Source organism: Crocuta crocuta, unplaced genomic scaffold, assembly GCF_008692635.1.
Source record: "Crocuta crocuta isolate KB4526 unplaced genomic scaffold, BGI_CrCroc_1.0 scaffold854, whole genome shotgun sequence".
Taxonomy (NCBI): domain Eukaryota; kingdom Metazoa; phylum Chordata; class Mammalia; order Carnivora; family Hyaenidae; genus Crocuta; species Crocuta crocuta.
In genome coordinates, this window is record NW_027531536.1 from 337,306 (window position 1) to 355,476 (window position 18,171).

Genomic DNA, 18,171 nt, shown 5'->3' on the forward strand with positions numbered 1-18,171 from the left:
GGCAGGGGGGTGGGGGGTGGGGTGGGTGATCACATACTGAAAAAGGCATGTTTGGCAGGTATCAAATTAAAGTCTTGATAATAATTAGTGGGATCTCCCAGAATCCTTAGAGGCAGGCTTATATTATACCTTCTAGACCACAGATTGGAGTATTTCTTTTCTGTGAAGCTGACCGGCCCCTAGCAAAGGGCTATTATATGCTGATGTGCAGGGAGACTGCCCAAAGAAACAGCTGCACCCCTACTCAAGCAATGGATTCCGAGTCCCATCCATTGACAATCCTGCTCCTGAATGAAGGGCTGCCAATCAGCTACTTCTTTTCTTTCCTTCCCTCTCTCCCCAACCCGAGCTGTAGAAATTATAATTCACTGGGTAAGTCTTAAAAATTTAAAGCGAAAGAATAATAATTTGAGTGTTGACCAAAGCCCGCGCCCTGGGGCAGTGCTCAGCCTGTCTCACCTCCCGAAGAGGTTTAGTGGAGAAGGGTCATTTACCAACCCTCTGCCTCTGGGTGGGCTGCTTCACATCGCGTTAGCTGGAAAGAGTTTATGCTTCTGGAGACTCTAACAGATGCTTTGCCTTTGCGGGATAGATGGTGTAGATCGTTCGCATCAAAATTAGTATCCCAGGTTGCCTTGTTTGCGCTTTAAGAGTTTCCAGTAGGTAATTTACTTATAATAAACAAGCCACTCCCTCTGCAGAGACGGAATCGGCCAGTGTAAGAAAGATCCTCAAACATGAACAGCCTCATCTTCCTCTTAGAAAAGGGACACAGAGATCACCCTCCTTTTCTACTGCTTGAGGAGGAAACAAGCAACAGACAGCAGAGGCTGTGGCGAGGACAGCGCAGTCTGGGGCGGGACACCCTACGCAGGGGCCGTGGCTGCTGATGAGGAGGCAGTGGCACCTGTGATCTCTGTGGGACCGGTGGCAGCTTAGGTGACAGGTAGTGACACGGCACTTCATGGTGAGTCCAGCAGCGACAGCGGCTGAGGTAGCCGAGGCCCAAGGACGGAGAACCTTGTTGGTGTGGGACACGCAGCAGTTGTTGGTAAGAGTTGGTAAGTGACACAGTCGCTGTGACTGTAAGAACTGGAGAGAAGAGAGGAATTTTCCCCACGAGCAATGGGATCTTTTCTCTTAATTCGCAAGGGGACGCTGCTGCCGGTGGAGGGAAAGACACAGTCAGTCTGCAGGGCCAGCTGCTGCTTCCGGCTGTGAGCTCTTCACGAACTTCCAGGTAAAGAGTCTGCTCAACTCAAAGGTGTTTCTAGGTAAACACCCCCATCACGAGGCCCCGGAATCCCGAAAAGGAGGAGGGTCGGTGACAGGAGACAGGAGCTGCTGGGCTCCGAGGACGTCAGTGGCAGGGCCCAGCCTTGGGCTCCCTTCCTTGGGGGTTCTTGGGCCAGTGCTCCCCGGGGGCACTGGCCTCGCCGTCCCCTCGGGGCCGGGCGCAGAGGGAGAAGGGGGGGTTGTCCGTGGGGGCGAAGGCTCTGGCTGAGCAGGGGTACGGTCTCAGGAGCCCCTGGCTGCTTCCCCCTTCTCTAACACTGTGACCCCCCAGGGAACGGCAGTGGCCCGGGTCTAGCCAGACACTCTTGTTTTCTCAATCACCCAAGGCCACAAATCTCCAGAGCTTATTCCCTGGCTCTTCCCATACACTGTGCCCATCTTGTACACAAGAGCGTGTGACCACCACATTCTGGCTCTAGAAAAACTGCTGAACTCCAATCTTAATCCTAATCCTTTCTACGTTTGTCAGTGTCAGCTGGGGCTTCAGCAAAGCTCACCTAGTCCTACCCTTGAGAATGAAATTTTTAGAGTTGAAAATACAAATCAAGTTCATAATTAAGAGGGCATATACACACATTTTTATTTACAATGAAAGTGGAGGCGAGAGACAACGACAGAGACTTGCATCCAGGGAGGTAAGGGCCAATATGGTGTGTGCTGTACGTTTGTGACCTAAGATAAAATCCGGAGAGGAAGAGAAGCCCGTCAGGAAACAGTGGAGTCGCCGTGAGCCAGGCTGAGGGGACCTGGGCTGGTCATGTTCAAGGCCTTCAGAAAAGGAGAGAGCCCGTGCCCAGGCAGCTGCTAACCCTGGGCCATTAGTTCAGAGCCACCCCCTCTCCAGACAGCACCACCGACCAGCCCCGGTTCTCTTGTCTCTCAGGAACAGGGATCAGTCTCTTCTGTCCCCTACTCCCCCCACGCACGGCCATTCCTTTCCCACTGCTCATCAGCGCGGTCCCAGGATGAACGTTCGGGACCGAAGGCTGAGCTGTGACAAGCCTCCTTAGATGCCAGATGCCAGTTTGGAGAGGGGGGCGGGCGAGAAAGAACTGAGCATTAACCTCACATCCTCACTGCCACATTTTTAGCTTATCCGTCATTTGAGAACATTCTCCAAAATAAAAACAGATATGAATCCAAAGTGTCTTTCCAATCAGAAAAAAAGCACTTTGGCACTGTGAAGACGGTGAGATGGAAGAGAGCCCACTGGAAGTTTCCCGACGCACTGGGCTGGAGCGGACGGGGAGCCCTGCCCCTCGTGGAGGTCACAGCTGTGTTCTGGACAGTGTGACGGCACAGCTAATCTTCCGTGCCGAGCTCTGACCTGCCAGGTTTTAGGGGGCTTGTTGCTGCGGCGGTGGAGCAAGGTTCGTGTGCCCCTCCCCCACTCCTCTGCAGAACCCCGGCTGCCCCATGTGAGGGCAGTGGGAGGCAGGGCCCTCGGAGCTGACCGGGATTAGACGGGGTCACTGGTGTGGAGCCCTCGTGAGCGGGTAGGTGTCCTTACACCGTGAGGAGGGGACTTGCCTCCTCTGCCAGGTCGGCCACGGGACGACAGAGTGAGAAGGCAGGAAGGGACTCTCTCCGGAGCCACGCTGGCCCTGACATGTCTCCGGAGCTGAGAGACCACTCTGGCCCCGAGGCCGTCTCCCCAGCTGAGAGACACGAGCGTGTGTTGCTCCCGTGTCACCCCGCATGTGCTATTCCGTTAGAGCGACCTGAGCTAGACGTCGTTAGAAGCAGCGATTCGATAAGACTGGTGACGGGGTCAGGAGGTAAGACCTGAACACAGGCCGTACCAGAACTACGTGCAGGACGCTGGCCTCGCTGACACATATCCCCCAAAAGGGAAACCACAAAGAGATAAAAAGGCATTTAAATCTGGACAGCGTATAGGATCATTAATTCAGGCCATGGATATTTCATATTCATTTATTCATTTATTTATATTTTTAAATGTTTATTTATTTATTAATAATTTTTAAGTTTATTTATTTATTTTAAGAGAGAGAGAGCGAGAGAGAGCAGGGAGGGTCAGAGAGAGAAGGTTAGAGAGAATTCCAAGCAGGCTCTGCACTGTCAGCACAGAGCCCCATGCCGGGGTTCGAACTCACAAATTGCGAGTGCATGACCTGAGCTGAAACCAAGAGTTGGCTTAACTGACAACTGACTCAGTCACCTGGTGCCTCCCTCCTCACTTTTTTTTTTTTTTTTNCCCGTGTCACCCCGCATGTGCTATTCCGTTAGAGCGACCTGAGCTAGACGTCGTTAGAAGCAGCGATTCGATAAGACTGGTGACGGGGTCAGGAGGTAAGACCTGAACACAGGCCGTACCAGAACTACGTGCAGGACGCTGGCCTCGCTGACACATATTCCCCAAAAAAAGGGAAACCACAAAGAGATAAAAAGGCATTTAAATCTGGACAGCGTATAGGATCATTAATTCAGGCCATGGATATTTCATATTCATTTATTCATTTATTTATATTTTTAAATGTTTATTTATTTATTAATAATTTTTAAGTTTATTTATTTATTTTAAGAGAGAGAGAGCGAGAGAGAGCAGGGAGGGTCAGAGAGAGAAGGTTAGAGAGAATTCCAAGCAGGCTCTGCACTGTCAGCACAGAGCCCCATGCCGGGGTTCGAACTCACAAATTGCGAGTGCATGACCTGAGCTGAAACCAAGAGTTGGCTTAACTGACAACTGACTCAGTCACCTGGTGCCTCCCTCCTCACTTTTTTTTTTTTTTTTAATGGTAGAAATGGCCTTTATCGTTTGCAATGGGAAGTGAAAGAGGAGCAAACACGACAGCTCCAGCTCCAGAGGCGGTCCCCCAGACCCTCTTGCTATCTCAGGAGAGCTATTTATTTTTGAGAGAAAGAGAGAGAGAGACAGAGCTGGGGAGATGGGCAGAGAGAGAGAGGGAGACACAGAATCGGAGGCCGACTCCAGGCTCCAAGCTGTCAGCACAGAACCCGATGCGGGCCTGGAACTCACGGACCATGAGACCTGAGTCAAAGTTGGACACTTAACCGACTGAGCCGCCCAGGAGCCCCAGGACATGGATATTTTAAAATATGTATATACCTTTTTTGATACATATTACTTTTGAAGTAAGACTGCTGACTTATATGGAGACATAAAAAAGCAGCAGGAAAACAAACAAACAAAAAGAACAAATAAATGCAAGGGAATGTGAATTATATATTTGCAAACATTGTATCATGACAAATAAGGCCTGTAAGGAGCTACATACTATCTATCTCAAATACTCTGAAGAAGTGAGTCTGCCATCTGCCAGAGAGTTGCAGCCCGCAGAGGCTGGTGACAGTGCTACTCGGGGCTCGTCTGGAAGTTCCCCTGCATTTTCCGCATATTCTACTTTTTAGCGACAGTTCAAAAACAAGTGCTATGGTGCTCGCTTCAGCAGCACATATACAAAAACAAGTGCTATAAATTTGGAAACAATGTTGAAATATCTCATGGATAAATGTCTAACAGTGGACCTCAGGGCTCTCAGGACTTTAAAATATCTCTGCTCTGTTTAACTGACTTTTAGTTTAATACATAGACCATTAAAAAATTTATTACTTACCTGTATTCTTTATTGTGTTTGTTTTGAGAAAGCACAGGCACATGCCTGTGTAGGCAGAGGGGGGACAGAGGAGGGAGACAGAGGAGGAGGGAGAGAATCTTAAGTAGGCTTCACACTAAGTGCACAGCCCCATGTGGGGCTTGATCCCAAGACCCTGGGATCATGACCTGAGCCAAAATCAAGAGTCAGTCACTCAACTGACTGAGCCACTCAGGCACCCCCAATACATAGGTCATTTTGATGGAATTTGGTACCAACATGTAAATAGGCCACAAATGGAGATCTATATAATACAGTCAAAATACATGTTCTGAATAATTTCTATACTAAGTTATGGCAGTAATGATGCATATAATCCAAAAGAGTCGTCTGAACTTTATAGAGACTTGACTATAAATGCTTTGACTGTTCATACAACTACAAAAATACAGAAAGTTCTCCCAAAGAGGAAAAATGGTCAACCGCACAGCCAGTCATCTGATGTATGTACACAATGAAAAGTAGAAACTCTGATATCAACTCTTGTCTTCTATGGCCCTTGACGAACAGTCTCTTGGATCATGTGGTAGTTTTCCTTATACAACTTTAGGAAAATATTTCTATTAACTTTGGAAAGAAATATACTCTTTTGTACTTAGATCTGCACAAAGAGATGAAGATCTCTGGTATAAATGAAGGTAAATATAAATTTCTATTTTTCCTTAGCTTAGCTGCTCTAAAAGATATTTGATTATCTAAAACAAAGATCAGTGGGATCAATATATTTTGTTTTTATAGGATATAGTACAAAGGATGGAGGGTAGAATTGGAAATATATTGTTGTAAGGCCCTTACACATGACACAAAGTACTATAATATTATTTGAACATGGACTGTGATGGGTTAAAGATGTATATTTAAATCCTAGGGTAAACACAAAGTTTTTTGAAAATGAGGTAAAATAGTAAGTCTATAGTATATATAAAATGGAGCCAAAAAAAAAAAAAAGAACCCCAAAGCTCCACCACTCAAAAAATCCAAAACAAGGCAGAAAGAGATGGAATGAACAAATAACTATAAAATGGTAAAGTTCAATACCCGTCTCATAACTACATTAAATGCAAATGGTCTAAGCACACTAGTTAAATCAGAAAAAAAAAATGTTTGGATAAATGAAAAGATTCGATAGAAAAACAATACCCGAGAATACACTGTTATAAAAAAAGTCACTTTAAATATGAAGACATAGGTTAAAAAAGTAATAAATCTAGCTCAATCCCCTATGTATTAGGGCCGACAGTAAGTCCAGTGCTGGTCAGGCATCACTGCCATCCGTTCTCCACCCACAGTGAAACTGCACAAAAACGTAAGAATCTACAGGTAAACAGGAGGCCCGGCCCTTTAGTCTACACCGTTGCCACAGCTACATTTGTTCCTTCCACTACGTACCATGTGACGCTGTTTTCAGTCCCTGCTCAGATGCCTCCAAGCACTGGGCAGGGAGACAGACGCCCTTTAGGATACACTTCTCTACTGGCCACTGACTTGGCTACAGAGGATCCTCCCTTTCCTCTCGGGACTGCAGCAGCTGGCGACAGTGGTCACCCCATCTGAGGCCCTCGCCCTCTAGGGCGCTGTGTGGGAGCCACTCAAGGCCCCACTATTCGTAGTGCCGCACAGCTTCCCACCCGTCCCAATCCTGGGACTCTCTTTCTCTCCCCGGAGTAGATCCGTCTCTTGTCTTGAATAATTCAGCTCTATCCTCCAATTAGCCTACATTAAAAAATAAAAACATGTTAGCTCTTTCATGGTGACCAAGAAACCCTAGACTTCAGCTTACGAGGCTCTGGATTCTGTCTCCAAAGGAGGCTGTGATGTGGTGAGGAAATACCTGTGCATAGGTCAGACTTACATTCACCCATAAATAATAGGAAAATCACTTACAGCCACTTGAAAGATAGAAGCTTATTTTTCTCACTTACCAAGAAGAGCTGGCCTTGGTTCTCTGGGTCACTGATGTCAGGGTTGATGTATCTGATTCTCCTGACCTTTCTCCTGTGGTTACAAGATGATACTGCAGCTCTAGCCATCAATTCTGCATTCAAGACAGAAAGAAAGAGAGAGAGGGGAAGAGGCCACATTGATCTCAACTGTTTTCCTTTTTTTAGGAAAGTAGAATCTTTCTGAGCACCCCCTCTCCCTCCACCAGCACGCTCCAGTTGTGCCTACGTGTGAGTGCTGGGTCCCGGGGCCATCGCTGATGCAAGGAAAGATGGAGAAGTATCTTGGTTTGTAGGCTGTAGAGTTAAAGGCACAAACAGACAAGAGGTTTGGGAGTGGCTTTTTAGTAGTCATTTACCATTATCTTCCGTCGCCCCCCCATCTTTCCTGATGAGTAGGAAACAAGGCAGAGTGAATTTCTCAAACACAAGGTCCCGCTATTTGTGTCACAGCAGGTTATTACAGAACTGTGAGGTCCAGGCTGCAGATGGACACCACGGAACTCCAGCAGGTCACATAAAGAAAGAACATATTGTGCATCAGACACTGGGGGCGAATGGCCAGAGGAGAACAAAGGTTGGAAGAGTTGGGAGTGAAATGAGGCAGAAACACAGAGACACTGAGACAGAGAAGCACAGAGGAAGCAACAGCCCGAGGGCCAATGTCCGAGGGCAAGAAATGTCAGATGCCGTGTTAGGGCCGGGGCAGCACATTGGTGGCTGTCTCCCCCTACACAGATGGAATGAAGGAATTCTGCAGGCCACATCCAACAGATCTGTTTGTCACTGTCATTTTGATCTTATCATATACCTGTTCTGCAGTGGGAGAGCATGAGTTACACAATGAAATCTGATATATCAATAAAGGTATACCTGATAAATATAGTTTGTTTATGATCTTTAAGAAAAGATACTCAGACATCTGATAAACAATCTGATAGGTGACAGGTCACTAAGAGTAAAAACACAGAAGCCAGAGAAATTTAGATAAATTATGCATTCAATCCTGCATCCCAATTCCAAAAATTTCAATTCCGTTTATGCTATAAATTCCTTTTCCTTTCTTAATGTTTATTAATTTTGAGATGGGAGAGAGGGTACACATGTGAGTGTGGGGGAAGGGGAGAGAGACAGAGAGAATCCCAAGCAAGCTCTGCACTGTCAGTGCAGAGCCGGACACGGAGATTGATCTCAAGAACCATGAGATCATGACCTGAGCCAAAACCAAGAGTCGGATGCTGACCTGACTGAGGCAGCCAGGCGCCCCTAAATTCCTTTCCTTTCCCTAGGCCCAGATTACTGGGAATTGAACCTGTGTACATGTGAATACACACCACAGAGCCTGCTTTCTTACTCCCTTTGCTCTTAACTAATTTATCAATTCAACAAATAAGTAGAGAGCACCCACTCTCCCCTTATCCCTGACCTACTTCCCACACTTGAGACCTCAAGGGAATCATGACAAGAATTACAGGTGGCAGTTTGGGCTGAGGAGATAGAAGAGAAAACATATCCACTCTGGACAGATTTGCAGAAACTTCTCTCTCCCTCCATCTCAGGTCCTGGAAGCAGAGATCAGTAATAAATCAGGAGGATCAATTACATGTCTAGTTCAGCCGCTATCACGCTGGGTAATGTCACAAGACTTCTCTCCATTTCACTGCCTTTATATGAAGACAAAACTGGTATTATTCCTTTCCTGTTCCCTTTCCTTTCATCTCTCTTGTCCAACTACCTACCAGATCTGTCACACAGATAAATGGGACATTGCTGGTCACATGTCTCTGGGAAAAAGCAAAACCAAACTATAAATGAAAAACAATTTTCTTCAACAGAGCTTTTATGTTTACCCCACATGGGTCAGCTCAGGAGGAGGGGCGTGCAACTGTCTTGAGAGTATTAGAGAACTCTGTCACCCACATTTGCACAGCTGCCTGTTCTATTTATAGATGTTCACCAGAATGCATATATGCTTCTTTGATACCTCACTCTATGTCACATCCATGTATGATCTTATCATCTCCTGTAAATTTCCTTCTTACCATCATCACCTTCATTTATATAACCCAGAATGGAAGAGTACTTACAATGTGCCAGGCACTCATTGTTCTAGACACTGAGGATACAAAAGTGAATGAGACAAAATTTCATGTGCTTTTGAATCTCTTACATCCTAATAGACACGCACAATGAACATACACACACACACACACACACACACACACACACACACACACACATGCAGTGTCAGGAGGGTAGTAAGACTGAAAGAAAACAAAGCAGGCCAAGAAGGTTGAGAGAAAGAGATGGGGAGGGAACACCGTTTCAGTAGTTTAACTTAGCAGTAAGGAAATGCCTCTCTGGAAAGTTGACATTTGAGCAGAGACAGGTAAGAACTGAAGAAGAGAACCACCAATGTATCTAGATGACTAAGAGCCAAGGCAGGGGAACACCAATGACAAGGGCCTAAAGTGGGAACGTACAGAGCAAACTCAAGGAACATCAAGAAGAGTAGGAAGGAAGGTGAGCAGAGAGGCGGATAAAGACCAGATCACATGGACCTTATATGGCATGGCGAGGACTTTACCCTAAGTGTGAAGGATATAAACAAGGAAATAAGATAATCAGACCTACATTTTAAAAGGTTCTCTCTGACTGCTATCCAGAGAACAGAACAAGAGTGGAATCAAAGTGATCACTTGGGTAGCTACTAGCATGATCCAGAGGGTAGAAAATGGCGGCTGGGACTAAGACAGTAGTGACGAAGGTAGTGGGAGACAGTGAAATTGTGATAGGGGTTAAAAGCAAATCCAACAGGATTTTCTGTTAACTTGAATGAGGAATATGAAGAACGGAAAAGCTATGGTCAATTCCAAGATATGCGGCCTGATCCTACTGAATGAATACGGGTTCCATCTGGTAAAAGAGTGAGCACTAAGGGAGAGGTGGGTGTGTGGGAAGTGGTAAAGGGAATTCACGGTTCAGTCTAGGGCATGCTTAATTGGAGATGCTAATACAGATCAGAGAGGCAATGCTGGGGAAGCAGATGGGCATACTGGTGTCAAATACAGAAAAATGACTGGGGCTGAAAATATGAATTTGGGAGTCATAAATGAACTTAGGGGTTATAAATTTTAGAGTCATTTTACAGAACTGGAAATCAATTGAAGAAATGTTTTTATTTAAGTTTATTTATTTATTTTGAAAGGGATGGGGGAGAGAGAGAGCAAGTGAGCATGCAGAGGAGGGGCAGAGAGAGAGAGGAAGAGAGAGAATCTCAAGCAGGCTCCACACTCTTAGTGCAGAACTGGATGTGGGGCTTGATCTCATAAACCATGAGATCATGACCTGAGCTGAAACCAAGAGCTGGATGCTCAACCAACTGAGCCACCCAGGCGCTCCAATCAAAGAAGTGGTTATAAAAGGAGGATGTGGTCAATGGGATCAAATTATTTCTGAGAAGCTGAGTAAGACTGACCAAAAATTGACCATTGGATTTAGCCACCTGAAGGTTGGTGGGGACCTTGATCTGAATGGATTCAGTATATTAGTGGGATCAAAATCCTCAGAATTTAAAACAAAAAAATTTTTTAATGTTTTATTTTATATTTGAGAGAGAGCATGCATGCTTGAGTGAGGGAGGGGCAGAGAGATGGAGACAGAATCTGAAGCAGGCTCCAGGCTCCGAGCTGCAAGCTGTCAGCACAGAGCCTGTCACAGAGCTCAAACCCACTAGCTATGAGATTATGATCTGAGCTGAAGTTGGACACCCAACCGACTGAGCCACCCAGGTGCCCCCAAGTCCTCAAAGTTTTGAGTAGACATTTATTATTGAAGACCTGTTAAATCAGTCTTTACAGATGAATTATAAATTTCATGAATGTAAGAATGATGTCTGTTATACTCTCCATTTTTTGGCTCCATTGTTTGGCTCACTGCCTGGCACAGTTAATGCTCCACAAAGGTTTGTGGGCTATCCCATTCTGTTCAGATTATTTTAAAGGAACTGGGAGGCATCTGGCTGGCTTGCATGCTGGTAGAGTATGCAACTCTTGATCTCAAGATTGTAAATTCAAGCCCCATGTTGGGTGAAGATTATTTAAAAATAAAATCTTACATATGTTTGCACGCATAGGAGGATTAGGAGGAACTTAACGGAGGACCATGGGGGAGAAGAAGGGGAAAAATAGTGGGGGAGAGGGAGGGAGGCAAACCATGAGAGACTCTTGAATGTGGAGAACAAACTGAGGGCTGATGGAGGTGGGCAGAAGGGAAGGGAGGTGATGGGTATGGAGGAGGGCATTTGTGGGGATGAGCACTGGGTGTTATATGGAAACCAATTTGACAATAAACTATTTTAAAAATAAAAAACAAAATCTTAAAAAAAATAAAGAAATGGACTGGTAGAAATTCCATTGAGGTTGTACAGTGTTTGTAGGTTTATTGGCGATTATAATGAAATGGGGAAGGGTAATCTATAAAGTCATTAAAAGATCACTCTTTTATTTTGATAAACATTGACTTTTAAGCTTCAAATGGTGAATGCGTTTCAAGATTATACTATGAACAGGGGCGCCTGGGTGGCTCAGTTGGTTAAGCGTCCAACTTTGGCTTAGGTCATGATCTCACGGTTCGTGGGTTCGAGCCCCATATCAGGCTCTATGCTGACAGCTCAGAGCCTGGAGCCTGCTTCAGATTTGGTATCTCCCTCTCTCTCTGACCCTCCCCTGCTCACATTCTCTCTCTCTCTCTCTCTGAGAGAAATTTAAAAAAGCCCACACAATTAAAACATTAAAAACAAAAAAGATTATACTATGAACAAGAGAGGCCTGATATGTGGTAACCTGAGATTAAAAATGCATATTTTAACTATTACTTGATGTATTAAGTAAAAAAAATGAACCCTGAGAGAAGTCATGAGGGGCAAGCAGAATTTCTTTTTATTTTCCTTGTAGAGGAAAATAGAACATTTCCGTGTTCAGAGAGCCAGGCCTGTGTCTGTGAGCACATTTCCTTACTTACACACTTACTTAATTAGGCAACAGTATCGATTTTAGAACAGGTAAAATCTGAGATTGTCCATTTGTTCATATTAGCTCAGATCCTCCCTTTGACTAACTTCCTGGAAACAAATTAAATACCATAAAAAACTCTGCAATTTTTTTCTCAGATAACTAAGGAGCATTTGGTAAACTACCGCTTTAGTGCATAAAATCACTTTTACTATCCCCAAAGCTTTAACATAGCTTCCCAAAGGTACCTAATTTGCTCTGAGTAGCTCCGTGCCCAATTAAATTATGAGTAAAACTAGACGGGCCAACCAGATACAGTAAGTGACACATGCTTGGAACAAAATAGGGACGATTTGGAGAAATCACAAGACTCCTGCCATGTTAAAGAGCCTTTTGACAATGATGGTGGATAAAAATGGGCCTCTTGGAAAAAAGTATCCTTGAGGAGAAAAGAAGGAAAATGAAAATTTCCCAGAATTTCACATGCTATTAATATACAGTGCATTTACCAAGCAAAGTAGACCCAGGGAAATGGTTAGGGAAAGGAAGAACTAGATCAGCTGATTGAGTCACTGAGGTTGGTAATGATAATGGCAACTTGTGGCTTATACCAATGGGACCGAACTCCTCCAAGCCTTAACTGTCACCAACACTGCCGATCCTGAAAAATGCACTACCCTTGTCTGCTTGTACAACTCCCTCCTGCCTTTTACACAGAAGACAGAGAGGACAGTCACGTGGTCAGGGTCAAAGGCAGAAAAAGGATGGCTGGTTATTGGTTGTTCCTATGATCTTTTTGGACCCACACACCTGGAAGCTGACCTAACTTTTCCCTCTTAAATACTGGGTCTAAAAAACAGTTATATTTTACATGTTCTAGAGAACAGAATTAATTCTGGCTCTTTCTAAGTGCTTGATATATGCTTTAGTTATTTAGAGTAAACTTAGAGGAGTATTCGTCCCATTTAAACTCTGCGGCTGAAAGTCTGTTCATTCTTCACTGCCTCTAACACCGGTGATTCTTCAGTGTAGTCCGCAAGTATTGTTGGGCACCTACTTTGTGCCATTCTCGGGGCCAAACTCTGGGATTTTAAAAGTAAATCTGGTAAGTAGACACAAACGCGTAAAGCCATAGTGCCAATAGAGTATTACAGGTCCTCCGACGGAAAGAGGAAGCCAATTCTGTTGGTCATATACACTCAAGAGGCTTCCGAGAGGAATGTGTGGCTGAACCTCAAATGGGAGTAGGTGAGGAGCCATGGAGGGAGGAGGAAGAGCACAAGGTGCAAGTGTTAAGAGATGGAAACTGCCTAGTGACCTGAGGAACTATGAATAGCAAAGTATTGTTAGGGCAGGGAGAGAACTACCAAGGCCAGGAGGCAGGGGTGAGGGAGGCTGGAGACAGAGCAAGACAAAAGGTAGCAGATGGTATAAACTCTCCTACAGAACTACTGGTAAGCAAGAAAATGTGCCTTCCTCTCTGAAACTTGAACAGATTTCATGGCTAAAACGGACATATACGGACACATTCAACTCAGTCAGTCTGCTCCCTGGAGTTCATAAAACAAAATAAATTTTTATTATCTTGAAATAACAAAGCTGATTTTTTTGTCCTCTGCTTTGTTCTTTAGCTGGCTGGGGCTCTTTACTCATTGGAGTGACCTAAATTTTTATTTCCAAAGGATCTGAGGCCTGCCCGTGTGTTCTTACAAGCATCGCCTACTGACTTCTAACATTGGCCAAGGAGTTACGAGGAGGTGTATCTGGGGAACACCTTTCTGCCTCTATTATGCTACAATCCCTCTCTTTCCCTTTACAGTCAGAATTAATCACCCAACTTCCACTTGAGCTTTTTTTTCTGTGTGCTAAAAAATGGCCACGTGAGAACTTCATCTTCCAATTCAGTGGAATCTTTAATGCGTCCCTTGACTGAAGTTTGTTTCCCTGGGACTGAAAAACCCTCAGGCCAGTGCTCCTCTCAGGAAGGTAGGGGAGGAGACACATCGCTTAGAGTTCTGCTTTATGTTTTTTTTTTTTAACAGTAACATTATTTTATTTTACTTTATTTGTTTTTGCATGATTAATTAATTAAATTTATTTTTTAAGTCATCTCTACACCCAGCGTGGGGATCAAACTCACAACCCCGAAATCAAGAATCACATGCTCCTCCGACTGAGCCAGAGTTCTAACCCTGGGAAGATGTTCCTTTCAATTGTCCTTCTAGGTCATCTCTAAGTGGGTGATCTGCAACAGTAATTGTGTTAATGTCGGTGATCACGTAAGAGCCATCCACGAAACCAGTCCTGAACACTTCCTTCTTCAGCAGGTCACAGGGGCTCCCCCACAACCCAGGCCAATACCTGTCAGCTGGAGGAAGCCCCTATCTCCTCCAGCTCCTAAAGTAGGAGGCAGTGTACTGTCACACCAAGACCATGTGCAGTGGGGAATCCCACCTTTAGAGGCGGGAGCCTCATGCCTGGACGGCCAAGGGGCAAGCTTCAAGCCCTCCTTCACTGAAAAATTGTAAAAACATTCATCTAAAAGTTTTCCGTACTGGGCGGCTCAGTCGGTTAAGTGTCTGACTTTGGTCCAGGTCATGATCTTGCGATTTGTGAGCCTCCATCAGGCTCTGTGCTGACAGCTCAGAGCCTGGAGCCTGCTTCAGATTCTGTGTCTCCCTCTCTCTCTGACCCTCTCCAACTCATGCTCTGTCTCTCTCTCTCAAAAATAAATAAACATTAAAAAAGTTTTCAGTACTTTATGATTTAAAAAAACTTAAATCTTTATTTCATCTGGAAGTTCAAGGTAGGGAACCAACTTTGTTGTTTTTCCAAATAACTAGCCAGATGTCTGAATAAACACATTTTTCCCCCACCACTTTATTATATAACCAAATCTCATTCATATTTGGATCTACTTCTGTGCTCAATATTTTGTCTTACTGATCATCTGTCTATTCCTGCAGCAGTATATTGGTAATAAATACTTCAGTTTAATTTTTTTCAAGTTTATTTATTAGGAGACAGAGACAGTGCAAAGGGGCGGGCAGAGAGAAGGAGAGAGAGAATCTCAAGAAGGTTCCATGCTGCCAGTGCAGAGTCTGATGTGGAGCTTGAACTCACAAAACCTCGAGATCATGACCTAAGCCAAAAATAAGAATGAGATGCTTAACTGACTGAGCCATCCAGGCGCCCAACACTGCAGCTTAAATAACTGTCCGGGTCTTCCATAATATCCTTTTGTATTCACATCTTCCTTGCATATTTTTAATTCTTCCAAACTTTAAAATTGTTTTGCCGAGTTCCAAAAGATTTCCACTAGACTTGTTATTGGGCTATAATAAATATATAGATTGGTTTTAGGATAAGTGACATCTTTACAATGTGTGTCTTCCAAGCCAAGAATATGACACGTCTTTTTATTTAGGTAAGTGTTCTTTCTCACTGGACAACTGATTCTTAGTGATATGAACTAGTTTCTTCTAAAGAGATTAGGTTTTTACTATTGTTGTTTGATTTTGTTTTTGTTACCAATCTTGCTGTAAGAAGCAAGCTCAACAAAAACATAATCCTTTCATTTGGGACATCAAGTACTCTTGACAGTTAGCATAAACACATGGGTGTATTGTTGAAAATTGTGTTGTGATGATTGGCTATCCAGGTTTCCAGATGGGATTTTTTTAAACTGAATATAGAAGGATAGCCAGTTGAAAACACTGATTGGAAAATTCAAAGCATCCATAAACTACCAATGTGTATTTCTGCTGTTCGCCTATGAAGGATTTATTGTTACTGAAAAGCTGTGTCATTATTCCAGAGCAGGAATGAAGGCGATACGTTATCTTGGGCACATATTTGTGGCACATCTGAGAATTGTTTGCAGAAATGCATTGGGTAGAAGCCACATCTCTTGGTCCAAAACCCATTCTAATATTGACAAGACAATAAAGAAGAATGGTCCATGCCAAGTTATCTAACAGAGCTTGCCAAGGAAGTCGTCATGCCGGCGTTCCTTTTCCACTGGGTACTCAATGCCTAACACAATGTCTGGTATATAGTTGGTGCCTAACTATTTACCGAAGGAATGAATGGAGTCTCTGGCAAGGATTTATAGATATGATTTTTAACGTAAAAACTTGAAGAGTGGCATTTGCTGCCAGGCTGGCTGACTACCACGCAGACCCAGGAACTTCTGGATTGGTGGCTGAGACTGTTGAGCCCTCCTGCCTGTGCGCCATTTGATCCTCTCCAGGGCCTGCCTATGATGCTTGGTCAATTCATCCCTGTCACCCTTCCCTTCCAGTAGTGGGGATGCCCAAAGAGCTGGCTTCTGTCTTCCTTCCCACCCAAGCTTCTGTTGCCAAAGATCCTTTGTGCCTCATCCCAGGCAAGTCACAAGGCTTGAACAACCACACTGGCAGCAGTTGGCACTAGAATCAGAGAGTGCCATGTTCCAGTGTGAGTCTCGGAACAACACATTAATGACAGACTTTGCCTGTTCTCCTCCACATGATGAGTAGAGTGATGGGCTAAAAATGAGTCAATTATAGCCAGAATGAGGCAGTAAGTATAATTTTTACCCACAGTTGCAGATAGGAGTTATGATGAATGATGTCAGGTCACAGAGAATGTGGAGTGAAAGTGAAGCACATCTGCCCAGGTAATCAAAGCCAGGAGACTCTGCAATTGGTATTAGGAGCTGGAAGAGACTGCCCAGAGATGGGAGAACAGAGAATACTGAAGGAAATTTCTTTTTTTTTTTTTAATGTTTTATTTATTTCTAGGAGAGAGAGAGAGAGAGAGAGACAGCATGAGCAGAGGAGGGTCAGAGAGAGAGGGAGTCACAGACTGAAACAGGCTCCAGGCTCTGAGCTGGCAGTCAGCACAGAGCCCGACGTGGGGCTCGAACCCACAAACCATGAGATCATGACCTAAGTGAAAGTCGGACGCTTAACCGACTAAGCCACCCAGGTGCCCATGAAGGAAATTTCCAAGACAGCTGCAGTTGAAAGCTGAGCTTCTGCATACTCTCAGGGTACAAGGCAGTCTGAACTTATTTAAACGTCATAGGATGGAGCAGATATAACAAAGAATGATCATTAAAAATGCAGGTATAGGGGCACCTGGGTGGCTCAGTCAGTTAAGTGTCCGACTTTGGCTCAGGTCATGATCTCACAGTTCATTGGTTCAAGCCCCGTGTCAGGCTCTGTGCTGACAGCTCAGAGCCTGGAGCCTGTTTCAGATTCTGTATCTCCCCCTCTCTCTGACACTCCCCTGCTCATGCTCTCTCTCTCTCTCAGAAATAAATAAAACATAAAAAAAATTTTTAACGCAGGTATAAGTGTCAGGAAATTATTGCATCTAAGTGCGAAGCGTTAAAAAAGTAGGAGAATCAGAATGTGAACAGAGGGGCCAGGAACAGATTCTAAGGTCACTTCAGAAGCAGAATTACTAGGGATAGTGGGTGCACAGCCATACGTCGTGACTTCTAGAGGTATTCACTGAGCCAGAGAGAATGTACAAACAGAAAAAACTCACATGGAAGAACACGGTCCATAAACACCAACAAGCATTGTGGAAACGTGGATAGTGCAATAATCACTTTCATAGGTCTTTTAAAAATTGACCATTTAGAACACATCATCATTATTCCCCATGACAATCTTGTAATAGTGGCATCTGTTAAAATTGCTTCCATTTTATTGGTTTAAATTTTTTTCTTAATGTTTATTTGCTTATTTTGAGAGGGGAGAGGGGCAGAGAGACAGGGAGGGAGAGAAGAAGAGAGGGTGAGAGAGAATCCCAAGCAGGCTCTCTGCTGTCACTGCAGAGCCCAATGTGGGGCTCAAACTCACAAACTATGAGATCATGACCTGAGTTGAAATCAAGAGCCAGATGCGTAACCTAAGGAGTCACCCAGGCGTCGCCTAACAGTTTGGAGAGTGTGGCTCAGCCAGGTTTGCACAGCAGCTCGGAGGCATAAGAATGTAGGTTTATTGGACTCCACTCATATTTGCAATTCAACTCTCACAGTCCTAAGGTCCAACTCTGACTTACACACACAAACACAGACACAGATACACACACACACACACACACACACAATCTCCAAAATTTTAAGTGTGAGGTCTGAGACTAAAATTAAAGTGATATTTCTATTATCAGTACTTTCAGATATAGATAAGTAGAGAAATATATTAAAAATGTATAAATATTGTTATGCTTTTGGACCTAGGATGGTGGTCTCACTGTGACACCTTTTCCAGAACCTCTCGAGTGACAAGA

The 18,171-nt window shown here is 44.3% G+C and overlaps 1 protein-coding gene across 14 annotated transcripts in view; it reads right to left on the minus strand.

Annotated features, from left to right (window-relative positions):
- LOC144238770 (uncharacterized) overlaps positions 1 to 18,171 on the minus strand; it is a 73,478-nt gene that overhangs the window by 21,516 nt on the left and 33,791 nt on the right. For 12 of the 14 annotated variants that reach the window (XR_013337203.1, XM_077772671.1, XM_077772670.1 and 9 more), the window contains one exon: positions 6,857 to 6,969. Coding sequence is in view for 11 of the 14 variants with exons in the window: in XM_077772671.1 (XP_077628797.1) it covers positions 6,857 to 6,969 (113 nt within the window). In the remaining 3 variants the exon portion in view is untranslated. Of the gene's footprint in view, positions 1 to 6,856; positions 6,970 to 7,103; positions 7,202 to 7,233; positions 7,384 to 18,171 lie in introns of those variants that run through there. The other 2 variants (XR_013337205.1, XR_013337206.1) reach the window with 2 other exon arrangements.